Below are 15,273 nucleotides of genomic sequence, written 5' to 3'. Positions count from 1 at the left end.
TGGGCTAATGTATTGCTTTGTTTGGATTATGCGTCGTGTTTCATAAAGCAAGAAGAGGTTCATTTGAGTAATATGTTTAAAATTGTGTATATGGATTAATGTATATAAGTTGCTGAGTAGTACGTCGCTTCGTTTTATGAGATGTTGTCATTAGATGCTTTTCATAAGATATGTTTCACACACTGCAATTATTTTTGTAAATTTCATGAAGTACACGAACTATTATGTTAATACAAAATTTGTTAATCACAAAAAAGTTGAATACGGTTTTAGAATAGTGCATTTATTAACGGATTTCTCAGACATTCAGGTGTAGTTAATGCATTGATACAAAATGAAGCTGTGTCTGAGGACATAATGTATTGAAACCTACGCAAGTTATGGGACTCTTCACGAGTTTTGGTTAATGAAGTCCAGGTGAGCGGATACTCTGGTGTAGACGGACGGAGCGCCTGGGGATCCACACGGGTCCACTCCCCAGGACACTATACCGATCAGTTCGCCGTTCTGCGCCAGGGGGCCGCCGGAGTCACCCTGAACACGATCAAACATCAGAGAGTGAGTAAAAGTATCTGAAGACTTCAGGCAAAAAACTTGCTGTGGAATTATTGTAAACTCATTCAATAATATCTGCTAAGTGCCTCTGTTTTTGGAAAGTGTGACACCTGACAAAAGATCTTGAGTTAATGAAAAAAACAATATCGTTCTCTATTTTTAGTTTGAATGGGTAACAGAACAATATGTTTAGCATCGCTGTAGTCGTCGGCCTGCAGACCATTCCAAAGTAATCAGGAGCTATTTAACAAAACAGTTGTCTTGGTGTCAATATATGAAACGTACAGAGGTAAAGTAACAGTAAATTGGAGTTACTGTTTGTTGAAATAACGCACTATAATGCTCCGAACACTTGAGAAAAAGATTCACATCGGATAGTAACAGCAACAAAATTAAAATGGGTTCGTGGTAGACGAATAAACACAATTCACGCCGTCCCAAAGTACATCGTATATAGTCAAGTTTTTATCACAAGGTTAACGGTAATTGCTTACAAATTATAGGATAACTAGATCTTCATTAATAAATAAACTTAAAAATAGGTAACGTCCTTGTCTAAGCAAAAGAAAATATTACAAGTTGTGACTTACACTGCAGACGGAGATGCCATCATAGATTGGTCCCGTGCAGACCATAGTCTCCGTAAGCGGGTTGGAACCCACGTCCAGGTCGTCGATATTTTGGCTGCAAGTTTCATAGTCGATTATGCTGACGTCGACAGTCTGCAGAATGTCAGGTGTGCTGGCCGTTTCCGTTGAACCCCAGCCAGAAAGGACGGCAATGGATCCACCTGATATAAAATTGAAAAGTGTTTTGCAGTAGAGTTACTGGTCTAACGTCACAATGTTAACCGTACTTTGCGTAACTGAAACAGCTTTGAAGGATACCTAAGATTCAAAGTTTCTGCCAATGTCATCCCTTCACCTACGCAGGTTAGATTTCCCACCGTTTCTGGAAACCGCTTGTGACAAATGTCCGAATAGTGCCTTTGCAAAATTCGCATCCAGTTTCCTCCCGAATTTTTTCGGAATCTAAGCTTGCTCTCGACATCAACGAGACATAAAACCTTAAGCTCCTCTTTGTGACAACGTTAACGTTCAAGAATATATTTACTGGTTTCTTATGCTTGTGTAGCCCTAAAAGTGACTCACTTATCCAAAATAATACGTTACATTTGCCGTTTATTCCACACTGAATGTCAAATGCGACTTTGACAACAGCACATGTGGAGAAAGATGTGTTACTAATCCTTTATACGTTACCTTCCCGTAATCTTCGAAAGTACTGCGAAATTTATTTTGTGAATGGTAATTGTCCGATAAGTGACAACAAAGGAATGATACCCTTTAAAACACACTAAAGCCAAAGGTGCCAAATTACTCGCAGTTAATGTTTTGCCATACGCATGAGACTGAACACTTATCAGTGACTTAATGACGAAAGAAGTTCCCGTATATCTCTTGCCTAAGTTACGAAGATTTAGTACACACATCTGTACAGATAAAGGTCAGGTTCAACTAGACAATTGTGGGGAATAGTTTACCGCATATGCTGTAGATTAGGACAGACAGCCTTCGGTCTGCTAGTAAATTAACGAGTGCGGTCTCGAGTTGGCGTACCTGCAGGGATTGAACCGGCGCTCGGCAAGCTGATGGCCTGGACGTACGTTCCCAGAGACAGAGAAGACTCCAACAGGAAGACTGCGATGTCGTTTGCAGCTACACCTCTGAGGAAAAAAAAGAATTTTTTCTGTAGGCACAGTACTGCGCAACCATTATTATTAAAAGCCACAACTGTTGAATCATACTGAACAAAACATATTATAGGAGTCGCTATTAAAAGGAAATACGTTATATTCAAATGAATTCCTCGGCGAATTTTGATATCGGTAATTTTACTCTTATAGTGCAGTTGTTCAGGTAGCGTGACTTGTTACATCTACAGATTCTCAGATGAACCTATGCTGTTCGAGAGACCTTTCCAGAACCCAAATATCTTATGATGACCGAAGCGACAAATGAAACTTGTTCCAAAACTGGAATTTGAACCCGAGTTACTTGCTCCCTAGGCAGATCCGCTAACCACTACGCTTCCCTGGCACCGTGGCTTCGCAGAACTGCAGTGACCACGTTAGCGAACCTCCCTCGTAACTCCAAAAATTTTCATTTGTCTCTTCAGTCAGTGTATAAACATTCTACAAATTCTTATGGAAAATCTTCTGTCACACACCTGCATTCTGTACTATGCATTCGCTACCGTAGTTAAAATAATTTTTGGTTGTGACAATTAAGCTAATTGAGTTTTGTGAAAGATAGGATATCAGTAACTCACGACTCACGACTTACACATCCTGAAAATATCGCAGTTCTATTAAGAACGTTGCCAGAGGTTCCAAGCTTACGCACTCACCCAGGATAGTCGGGATGCACAATCTGGTCCGAGACTCCGACCTCCTGCTCGCTGCCCTCATTGCTGCTCAGGTCGTGGTCTCCGGCGACGGCCTGTCAACGACATGTTACATAGTCATCCTGGATAAATTTGCTTGCGTAGAGTGTATTTACATATTTACCTTGTGAGGCAGTTTGTCATGTGCTTTAAGAAGAAAATAATATTCATGGCGGTATGTTTCGTCTGTACAACTAAATGAAAGGCGGTTTTATTTTTTGCGACTATGTTTTACGTATGAAGCGGCCTTTGTGGCCCGCAAAATGCTGCTCTGTTTCGTTTTATCATGTGATTGTCTCATTTCAGATTAGAAGCAACACTGCATCACAAGTTACGTGGGATTAAATTGTGTACCATGAGTAGTGAAAGTGATGTGCTGTAATAAATGAGGGTTAAATCATTAGATTCATATTATCTGAGAGTAAACCGCATCTACGCTATTCTGAGGGCACATCATACTGTTCGCTTTCACTGCGGTAACATCATGTTATTGTAGAATTAAACTACTGTTCATGAAATACATGGTGTCGACTGGTTGTCTTCCTCCAAGTTAAGGAGACTTGCAAGACCGACGTTAATGGGCAAATATGAAATAACCAGCAATGATAGTGTCCATTATGTCGTAAGCCATGTTTGAATAACCTAGCAAAATGATTCGTAATAAGAATAAATTATCGTTATATCCGGACAATTTGAAAACATCGGCGAAAGTCATAATACATTTGTTCTCACGTGTGTTTCACATCTTGAACTTGCAAATCTAGCCCACTAACTTGGTCTAAGCATCTGGGGCAAAATGGCAGGTGTAGTGTGACAGTGGTCATACTCACGATGTATCTCCCAATGCTGACCGCGCAGTGTCCGGCGGTGAGAATGACATTGCTGGAGAGGATGGAGCCACCACAGTTGTGGTACCGCAGACCCAGCGCCACGTGCTGCAGGGACACCTGGTACGGAAACTCGCCTGCGAAGATCAACATGAGTTGTCAACACACCTCTGCTCGAGCGCCGAATTTGACAAGCGGATCACCATTAGTAGCGTCGCCTGCCGTTCCTCAGTTAGGCTACCCACGGACAGGATTTATAGATTTGAGGAAGTTGCAATGAGAATACGACAAAAGATGAAACTGAACGTACAACTACCAACCGCTCTAACGTTATAACTGCAAAATTTCGTGTTTTTGTTATCCAGATATCATTACGCTTCCGACAGCTAATTTTTGAGTAGTTTTCATTGATTCTGAGGCATAAATAACGTAGTAAACATCATTGTTGTAGGGCTTCCATTCTTACCTCCTGTAAGCTCTACACCAATAATGTTTACCAAGTGGCACTTCGGACGAACACCACCTGTTGTTATTTGAGCTCAAGATCTCTACGTAATAGTTGACATCTAGATCTTCCATAATAAAACGAAGGATTTCACGATCGATTGTTGTTTGCTTCTCTATTGTGTAAATTAAACTTTTATACTACTTACTACTCAACCCGTCCAGTTTTGTCGACCCAAGAGTTTTTTATTTTTTTCATTTTTTTTATTCTGGAGGTCTTGTTCATTTTAGTGTGTTGGAGGCGCTGACGCAAAAGAAGTTAAATGGGCGTCTCTAGACAGATACAGCGTTTCCTTCACCAAATACTTTGTTGTAAGGAGAGATGGATGCTCACCTCTGGTGGCGTCGTGACCCCCGTAGATTCGCCCTCTGGAGAGAGCGAAACGCCGACCTGGTCCAGTGTGCGGCAAACGACGCACTGGAAGCGTCGAACCTGCAGACAAACATACCAACATTCAGATAACCCTTCAATGCAGTCTCTCCACGTACTGAAACCTTAACATTTGCTTATCGTGATCAGTGTCCTCACAAATGAGCAGTCCTAACTCATTTCGAAAACTGACAAAGGATAGATCGTTTTGAGATTAGTGACTGTCTACGTTCAGGAAGATCTTCGAGGTGTGATGGAGGTCTGCCGCTCATTTCTTGACTCTCCACCCAAATTGTGCTCAAACCAGCTTTGCAATGTAGAGGAAAAAGAGCTATGATGGCTGAAATAGGTGCCCAATGACAGAAAAGTTACTCTAAGAATGTTGCTCGTAGATTGCGTCACGAGAATACTGCTAGCAAGATGCAACTTTCGGTACTCTGTACAAGATTAATCCGTCCGTTTTAACTTGTTACAAAAACCACAGCGCAACTGTAACTTCACTAAAACTAAAACAATGAATATCAGAACAGCATTCTGTTCCGCTACGGTTTCTCACCGAGCACACAGGCGACGAGGGCCAAGACGAGGACTGTCTGTCTGAGCATGTTGAGGTGTGTTGTGGCCTGGAAGGTCTGCAGTGTTTATATATGCACCTCCAGCCACGATAACACGTGAGCAGCTGACCTTGCGTTACACTGAGAAGCATGGTGATTGGCTCAAAGTATTGCATCTTGATCTTATCGTTGGCGATTCATACGTCAGAGCAGGTAACTGAAATCTTGATTTTAGATAACGTCTTTGACCACTGTCTTCTGCGGCATTACTATAATTTCTTTACAAATGCGTCAAGAATGTCCTTTAGACATGTTCGGTTGTAAAGGAAAAGCTATATCTTCAGTCGGTACAGAGGCAAAGAATGCGTAAATTCCCTGTCCAGCTTTGAAAACGGATTACCTACAAAAGTAAGTCCGAAATAAGGCTTGAAGTGAAATGCTCTCTCCTAAACAAATTATGGCGCATGAATTTCTACAGTAACGCAATATCACTACAATAGTCAGAGGGCAGACTTACTTCGGAGAAAATTAGTTCATTGGTTTACGTAAAAATGATCAATCGTAGCAAACATCTGAAGTCACACAAAAAAAACCTATAACCAACGTTGCTTATAGCACTGTTGCATGCAATGGGCACGGTCCAACATATTGTTACCAAAAGTTCACTGGTACACGAAGTAACAGTGTCGTTTGATAGGGTGAAGGACTATAAGTGTGCTAGCTCCGTAAAAATGTCACTTACCTTGTGTTCTGAAAATCATGCGTAGATAGATGGGAACGAAATGTTCAGCGTAGTTGGTGCAAGATCTGATATTAATCGTAAAATAAGTTTACGAAGTACTAACTTTATTGTGAAATAGTGTACACTGCTTCGCATGCTGTTGCACTTACTACAAAGTGCAACTCGTTGTCAGCATAATTTCGTTTGAGTAGGAACGTAATGGCAGGGAAATTCAAAGTATATAATTATTTACAAAATTTAATGAAGCCACAATGACACAAGCAGCATTAGTGCCCAGAGCATATGGCGCAGAAAGCTTCTACATCTGAAGACTTGATACAAAAGAAAATCTATAAACGCTGAAAACAATGGATAACGGCCATTGGCAGGAAGTTTGGCGGATTTAAATGTTCTACTCCATTCGGACGTATTAATAGCAAACCGATTCTGTACAGCGTATCGAAGTCTACTCTCTTCACAAAGGGAGAAAGATAACTTCTCCACAGAGCAGACGCGCTTTAAAACCATGAGAGAATCGGTGAAATTTTTCGCTACTACGTCTTAACGGCTACCAAGAAAATAAATACACGTTAACTACGTGACACCTGTGAATTACTACCAGACACGTACTGAAAATGTGCTCATCCTCTTCACAACCAGACGCCATGTTACCAAACATAGCACCGCGCCACACACCGACCACACCAGACTAGACGAGACACGCTGGTCTCGGCGGAGGTTCGAGTCCTCCCTCGGGAATGGATGTGTGTGTTTGACCTCTGGATAATTTAGGTTAAAGTAGTGTGTAATATTAGGGACTGATGACCTTAGCAGTTATGTTCCATAAGATTTCACACACATTTGAACATTTTTGAACAAGACACGCTATTGTGTTTCAAGCATGCTACCCAAAAACACTTATGCTTGTAGAAATCGATAGGTAGGTACAGACATGTATCTCTGCAGCGAGCATGCGAATTAATAACAAGGGAAATTATTTGAGCAGTGGAAGGAGCAAATACTGAGGATACTACTTGGGCAGTTAGGTCGTCTTACGTACTGTACTTGCTGTCCTGTCATAATGCAGTGGACGTGCGAAACTCTGAGATCAAACTAAAAAAGCAGTCTCATATGTCAAGAAGTCATGGCACGAAAAATGGTCACAGTTTTTAAACTAAAGGAAAGAGCTGTAAGAATAGTAATTAGAGGTAGTACTCTTGCTCTCTGTAAAAAGCTATTTAAAAACAATGGGTGTCCTTATTGTTCCAAATGAATACACTTGGCAGTCCGTTGAGTATATTATGGAAAATATTACAAAGTATTTCACTAATCGTTCGACACATAATTATCGATCAAAGGCGAGTTTGGTCTGATATTTATCAAAAAAATGTATATATAAAACATCATTTTATATTAAGTAATGAAACTGCACAATAAATTGTCCAATAAATTGAAAACGCAAAATCTCAGTCATCACTGGGGAATGCTGAGTGGACTGAATGGAGGAAGTGAAGAGGTCCGTGGGGCAGTGGGGCACAGTTTCACGCTTACAGACTTGGAGTCAGTTTTCATAAAAATCTGGAGCTAGTGCGAGAGGCGCAGCAAGATGTTCGTGGTCCAGAAGTCACCAGCAGGTTTCATTACTGCGTGCGGCAATGAAGCGCAACAGAGTTTTTTTGTAATTTATTTGGAGAAAATCGTGTGTAAATCACAGAACAGTGAACCATAGAGTCCGACAGAATGAAGCAGTGTAGTTATTAAGACTCTGGCCTCATACACGGAAGGATGGAGTTAGATGGTTCAAATGGCTCTGAGCACTATGGGTCTCAACATCGAAGGTCATCAGTCCCCTAGAACTTAGAACTACTTAAACCTAACCAACCTAAGGACATCACACACATCCATGCCCGAGGCAGGGTTCGAACCTGAGGCCGTAGCGTTCGGGAGGTTCCAGAATGAAGAGCCTAGAACCGCTCGGCCACAACGGCCGGCGGAGTTAGATCCGTCCGGCCATTCGGATTTAGGTTTTTCGTTGTTTTCCTACATCATTTCAGGCAAACATCGGGATGGTTTTATCATCAAGGTCACGGTCAACCATCTGTCCTATTATCCTAAAAGCAAAGTTACTGTATATTCTGAGTGTACGTGTATTCTGAGTTGTTTATTTTTAATGTACTGTGATGACAAATCTTTTCTCATAGTGAAGTGATCCCTGCATAAACAAATGAAAAGCTAAATAGTATGACTGAAAGCAATGAAGTTTGCTCCAATACAAGTTTCAACAACAAAATTATGAAACATGTAAGCCAAAATATACTTCACGCAATAAATCTACTCTGATTATAAACTTAAGACACAACCGTAAAACAAGATATTTAAACTGGAATTCTGCAACTGTCTTCTTGTACGTAAAGAATAATATTGAAATTCTGCTGCTTTATTTTGCTGTATTGTATTGTACTGTATGTTAACCGGGGGCCTAGAAACGACGGAGAGCCTCCGCCCCCTCCGCAGTGGTCCACAACCCCACGACGACTACCGAAGTTCACTTCTTCACCCCTATGCCGCACCACACCCAACCACTCTTTCAGGGTTATTGTGCGGTTTGGCCCCCGGTGGACCCCCCCCCCCCCCCTCTCAGGGAACGTCTCACACCAAACGAGTGTAACCCCTATGGTTGCGTGGTAGAGTAATGGTGGTGTATGCGTACGTGGAGAACGTGTGTGCGCAGCAATCGCCGACATAGTGTAGCTGAGGCAGAATAAGGGGAATCACCTCGCAATCGCCGAGGCACATGGAAAACCGCCTAAAAACCATCCACAGACTGGCCGGCACACCGGACTCGACACGAGTCCCCCGGGCGGATTCGTGCCGGGGGCCACGCGCTCCTTCCCAGTCCGGAAAGCCATGCGTTAGGCCGCGCGGCTAACCGGGCTGGCTACTTATTTTCCTGTAGCTAAACAATGATATAAGTTTGCTGCATAAGTTCTTAGCGTTTTTTACATGTTGGTTTACTTACCGATTATCACCTTTATTCGTGTTTCACTGTTGGTGTTTGAGTTTAGATATTGTCATTTTGTGATTTAGAGATAGTGAGTGGAGCTGTGGATGCTATTAAATGGAGTGTCAAGTGAAGGAATCGGAACACTGTCGATATATTCTTCTGCTCGAGTTCAATTGAGGGGTGACAGAGGCGGAGGCAGCCAGAAACGTTTGTGTCTTGTGTGGGGATAATGTCGTTGGACAGTGACGGCTAGAAAATGGTTTACTCGTTTTCAGGAGGATCGTTTTGACATACGTGACTCTCCATGTTCAGGAAGACCTTCGGGGGTTTGACGAAGATCGTTTAAACGCTTTAATCCACAGTGATCCACGTCAATGTACACGAGAAATGGCAAATGTGATGAACTGTGCTTATTCCAACATCATGTGACATACGCAAGCGACGGGGGAGGCTAAAAATCGGTTGCATTGGTACCGCATGCTCTAAGTCAAAATCACAAAAATCAGCGAATTGCTATATCTGCATCTCTGCTTACACGTCAGTAATTGCCTCGTGAACAACACGGACCATTTCCATACTGTATCGTTACTGGAGACGGAAAAAGGTGTCTTTATAATAACACAAGGAAAAGAAAGGAATGGTTGAGACCAAATTAATCAGAAGCTCCCCGTACAAAAACCTGCGTGCATTCTCAAAAGACAATGTCACGCATCTGGTGGAACAGTGGCGGTGAGGTATATTACGAATTGCTTCGCCGAGATGTAACCAAACTACTGACATTTATACACTACTGGCCATTAATATTGCTACACCACGAAGATGACGTGCTACAGACGCGAAATTTAACCGACGGGAAGAAGATGCTGTGATATGCAAATGATTAGCTTTTCAGAGCATTCATACGAGGTTGCCGCCGGTGGCGACACTTGCAACGTGCTGACATGAGGAAAGTTTCCAACCCATTTCTCATACACAAACATCAGTTGACGGGCGTTGCCTGGTGAAACGTTGTTGTGATGTGTTAAGGAGGAGAAATGCGTACCATCACGTTTTCGACTTTGATAAAGGTCGGATTGTAGCCTATCGCGATTGCGGTTTATCGTATCGCGACATTGCTGCTCGCGTTGGTCGAGTTCCAATGACTGTTAGCGGAATATGGAATGGCTGGGTTCAGGAGGGTAATACAGAACGCCGTGCTGCATTCCAACGGCCTCGTATCACTAGCAGTCGAGATTACAGGTATCTTATCCACATGGCTGTAACGGAACGTGCAGCCACGTGTCGATCCCTGAGTCAACAGATGGGGACGTTTGCATGACAACAACCATCTGCAAGAACAGTTCGACGACGTTTGCAGCAGCATGGACTATCAGCTCGGAGACCAAGGTTGCGGTTACCCTTGACGCTGCATCACAGACAGGAGCGCCTGCGATGGTGTACTCAACGACGAACCTGGGTGCACGAAAGGCAAAACGTAATTTTTTTCGGATGAATCCAGTTTCTGTTTACAGCATCATGATGGTCGCATCCTTGTTTGGCGACATCGCGGTGAATGCACATTGGAAGCGTGTATTCGTCATCGCCATACTGGAGTATCACCCGGCGTGATGGTATGGGGTGCCATTGGTTACACGTCTCGGTCACCTCTTGTTCGCATTGACGGCACTTTGAACGGTGGACGTTACATTTCAGATGTGTTACGACCCGTGGCTCTACCCTTCATTCGATCCCTGCGAAACCCTACATTTCAGCCGGATAATGCTCGACCGTATGTTGCAGGTCCTGTACGGGCCTTTCTGCACACAGAAAATGTTCGACTGCTCCCCTGTCCAGCACATTCTCCACATCTCTCACCTATTGAAAACGTCTGGTCAATGGTGGCCGAGCAACTGGCTCATCACAATACGCCAGTCACTACTCTTGATGAACTGCGGTATTGTGTTGAAGCTGCATGGGCAGCTGTACCCGTACACGCCATCCAAGCTCTGTTTCACTCAATGCCCAGGCGTGTCGAGGCCGTTATTACGGCCAGAAGTGGTTGTTCTGCGTACTAATTTCTCAGGATCTATACACCCAAATTGCGTGAAAATGTAATCACATGTCAATTCTAGTATAATATATCTGTCCAATGAATACCCGTTTATCGTCTGCATTTCTTCTTGGTGTATCAATTTTAATGGCCAGTAGTGTAGTCAACAAGTGAGACGTCTTGAACATGCAATGCAAGAACAACGACCAGGAACATTACGTGAATGGTGCTAACCGCCATAACGTCCGCGCGTATTCTGCTAAACTGTAAAAAAAAGAAATAAAAGCGCTATAGAGGAATTGGGTTGGAAGTCGTTCCGCGCCCATCTTATCCACCTGATCTTGCGCCCTCAAATTTTCACCTTTCGCGCACGTGTCGAACAACTGTCAAGGAACTTATTACTCGAATGAAAATGCGTTGCGAACATGGCCCGACGAGCTCTTCGTATCAAAACCACTTGTATTCCACATTCGGGTATTCGGAAAGTTGCCCCAGCGCTGACAGTCAGTTGTAAATAGTGAAGGTGGAATATATTGTTGATGACTAAAATCTCTATATCTACCTGTCGTGTTTATAAAACGTATGCATAAACGCTAGCAACTTATGCGCCAAACCACTGAATTATAAATTAATGTATTCTACTTTTTCAGTATCCATATACGTTGCAGATCTGTTACACTGTCTTCGATGCACGATGCTTTTTTCAAAAATTATAACTGTGTGTCATTACTGCTTAATAAAACCTGTTACTGGATAGTGATTTCTGTTTGTCCAATCCATGTTTTTACAACTGTTTTGTAATTTGTTCCTTTACGTGACAGATTTTCATATGATTTTGATTTTATTATGGTTTTGTTGACGTTGCTGATCCGGATATTGCTCAGTTCGATGAAGCTAGATATAGTCTGTACATCATGTGGCTGAACTGTGCTGGGGGAAATCAAGGACCACAGTCTACTCGGGGACATAACTGCCTTAAGGAACTGAAGGTTGGTGTTACGAGAGGGGGGGGGGGAGTGGGGGCGGAGGAGCAGTAGGTACGCCCCAGGCCCCTTTTCTGATTGTAGTGCTTGCAAGTATCACTTATTCTTGCACAGGAAAGGATTTCTGATTTCACTGGTTTTTCGACCGTAAAGTGAATCATATAGTACACCGAAATATTATTATATCCTCTTTCTGGTTCTGTTCATTCCTTGATGACTTCTATAATAGCGCATATTCAAGCACACAAATGACCTGCAAGGTTTCTTTGTCTTTTACTGTTGTTTCATGCCCACCACACCTCACTTAGCCTTAGCGGGTTGTCGGTAGTAACAAAGAATTTTGAAACATGTGAAGCATTCAAGTAACGTTAAACAGACTATAACTGAATCCCTTCCGACATTTAAAAGAAAAATAAAACAAGTTTGTTGACTGCTTATAGAATACTCGTATACAGTTCGAAAACCATTCGCCGCTCTCTGTATTTTGCATTGTTTGTGGTGGTGGTTTGCTACTATCAGGGAGTGTGGATGGATGAGTATTGGGATTTTATTGAATTTCTAGATTGGTCGCGAAGAATGTTGGTTCTGGTGAAAAGTTATAGGTGGTGAAGATTGAAAGTGGAACAGTATCTAGGAGGGAAAGGTAAAATGACTAGAAAGAAGATTCTGAACCCTGAAGCAGAATAGGGAAGGAGTTGAATGGGGAGGAGAAAGCGAAGAATAATTAGGTCTTAACGCCACGACCACGATGAAATCGTCAAAGATTAAGAGCACAGGCGGATCGGGAAAAGACGAGAAAGAGAGGGGCAGCCAAGTTGTTTTCGAAGGAACCATTCCAGAAACTATTTAGGGAAATCACTGATATGTAACTGACTAGAGGAAAAGGAAATTGAACTCTATCTTCCCAAATTCGAGACCAGTGAGGTAACCACAGTGCCATAAGGTTATGTGGGTAGGGAGGAGAAAAGTCCAGACATAGAGATCAGATGTTTTTGAACTAGAAGGATGGGTACCAATCTACATCTACGTGATAGCTCTGTTATTCACAATTCTATGAACCACGTGGTAATGTTAGTTGACTAAAGTTTCTTGTTATAGAATTTGGAGTCTGTGCGCGAGGCTGTTTTTAGATCCACTGGTTTACCGGAAGACCAAGTGAATATAGAGCGACCTTTGGGATTTTTGCTGGAGTGAGCAGGGAGGTATCATTGGTGTTTTTGAGCTTTTAAAAGAAGGCAGGATTTAGTCTATTGACGGTGCAGACGATTGAGAAGGGTAAAAAAATAAAGCTTGGGCGCACCTCTTCAGATGGATGCAAGATGTCCGTTAAATAGGAGACATGATTGTGATGAAGCGATCCATCGTGGATGAAACACTTTAGTGTAGCTGCAACTTCAGGAAGACGTCTTTGACACTTGATGAGGGATTCTTAAAAATGTCACAAAAGTCGATAATGCATAGTGGATATAAAAAAATATTTATAGTCAAATGGCGTCACATAAAGTTTACCGTAATTTCATAAAATTCTCGAGTTTGAATTGTAGATCGGAAAGCCATACACAGTTTCAGGCTATTTCTCGGTCAACTGGCCCTTACTAATGTAATTTACAACTATTGGTTTCGTAGAACTAGAGTAGACTCTTAGGAGAGAAACTGGATCATAAGCCACTGGCTAATAGGAAAAGTAATCGTGTCCAGGATCATTTACGCTGAGACTTTGTGGAATATCCTATTAATGTGTTGTGCTCCACTGGCTGTGTCCCGTCTGTGATAAATTGTCTTACTACTGATAGCTATGTGCTAGGTGTTACAGCTGAAGTATCACTGCCATCTTTGACTGTGAAGAAAAAGGAAGTCTTAAGGAACTATCATGGTTAGTAGGAAGAATGATTATTGCCAGTGAGACTTTAAGAATTAAGTAGAGTGAGCCAGGTAACAGGTGTTATGGACAGTAAGAGAGCTGTAAAATTGATGTGAAGTAGGACGTGATTATATTTATAATAGGAGCAAATGTTAACTGCCTGTAAACTGCTCGCCATTTACGAGGCCTTTTCTCCAGTGGTCGCGTTCGTTAGGGAACAGATTAGATTTAGTTTCCTACTGAGAACTCGATGAGTGAGAAAATCTATTATGGATGTTGTTGTCTAAAGAACCAAACAATATCATCGGCATTTATGTCACTGTTTGATTGGAGACTTATTTGGTTTCAATGTCGAAATGGGGATTTCACTGAGGTTCTTCCACTGTGACGCCACAGCGCACCCCTTTTCACTCTGTAGTGTCTTGGTGGGGAAAAGGTATGAACGTTGGGTGCTCCGTGTGGATGTGATGTCTGCGAGGTTTCATTGAGGGTCACATTCAATAGTCGTAATTTTCTGTAAGATTAGGCGCGCAAGTTTCTTTCCTTTATTCATCACCCCGTCCCAATCGGAGAGGTGTAAGCTATCAACGGCATCAAGTGTTCTCCAGCCAAAGTGCTTTAAAAGTATATAATTAGAGAACTTCTTTAAAGAATTGTTAAATTACAGGAAGTTTGATGGTTGTAAGCCAGGTGTCTATGTTTTTTAATGGGTTAGTTCATGGTGTTTTAATGTATCAATCATTTGGATAGGATGGTTGTACATTGTGAGACCGAAGCCATGCAGGGAAAAGTGTGTGGTCTAACCGATAATTATTACCTTGGTCTTGGCTTATCTTGAGGAGATACTGGTTGCACTGGGATGTAATCTGGTCGAGATGGAGTTGAAGGGATCATTGTTATTTCAGAACGGTTGTAGGACTAGGAAGCGATGTCAAGAGGATGTGTACTGGAAAAGCGGTTTTCGGTATAGCAGTAGCAGCCAATGCTAAAAGGAATGGGGAGGAAGCAGAGTCTTGGGGCACCCCTGCTACCTGTTAGACGGCGAAAGGTAAATGAAGTTTAACCAAGAGGCAGGGAATGTATTGTTTCAGAGAAAGTAGGGAAGACCTACCTTTAGTTAGCACTCATGGCAGAGGTATAGGCCAAGTTATTGCATGGAGAATTAGGTAGTAAGAACAAGGCACAAACTTCAGAAGGCTAAGTGCGTGTTTTAGATCCCTGCTACTGCATGCAGATTATTTTGTGGAATGATGTTGGAAGGGAGGATAGTGTTGTTGCAGTGGGTGGAGCATAAAACTGTGTTGCCAGGGATCAGGGTAACAGTTTCGTGATTGCTCCGGTATACAAACGTAACATCAGTAACGAAGCTTTTTTTTTTTTTTAATTCATGAATCTTCCCACTGGTTTCATGCGGCCCTCG

The 15,273-nt window shown here is 42.4% G+C and overlaps 1 protein-coding gene across 1 annotated transcript; it reads right to left on the bottom strand.

Moving 5' to 3' along the window:
• Window positions 1–262: 262 nt before the first annotated feature.
• Window positions 263–5,318, bottom strand: LOC126161381 (trypsin-1-like). The gene is made up of 7 exons (XM_049917159.1): window positions 5,258–5,318; window positions 4,666–4,764; window positions 3,831–3,964; window positions 2,965–3,056; window positions 2,175–2,281; window positions 1,146–1,345; window positions 263–534 (listed from the first exon to the last, which is right to left on the bottom strand). Exons 1-7 carry the CDS (start codon window positions 5,304–5,306, stop codon window positions 391–393), a joined length of 825 nt encoding a protein of 274 aa, XP_049773116.1. The 5' UTR covers window positions 5,307–5,318; the 3' UTR covers window positions 263–390.
• Window positions 5,319–15,273: the final 9,955 nt, after the last annotated feature.

The sequence above is a fragment of the Schistocerca cancellata genome, chromosome 2 (assembly GCF_023864275.1).
Source record: "Schistocerca cancellata isolate TAMUIC-IGC-003103 chromosome 2, iqSchCanc2.1, whole genome shotgun sequence".
Taxonomy (NCBI): Eukaryota; Metazoa; Arthropoda; class Insecta; order Orthoptera; family Acrididae; genus Schistocerca; species Schistocerca cancellata.
Note: the sequence above shows the minus strand (reverse complement) of the source record. Positions and strands in the feature narration are given on the sequence as shown.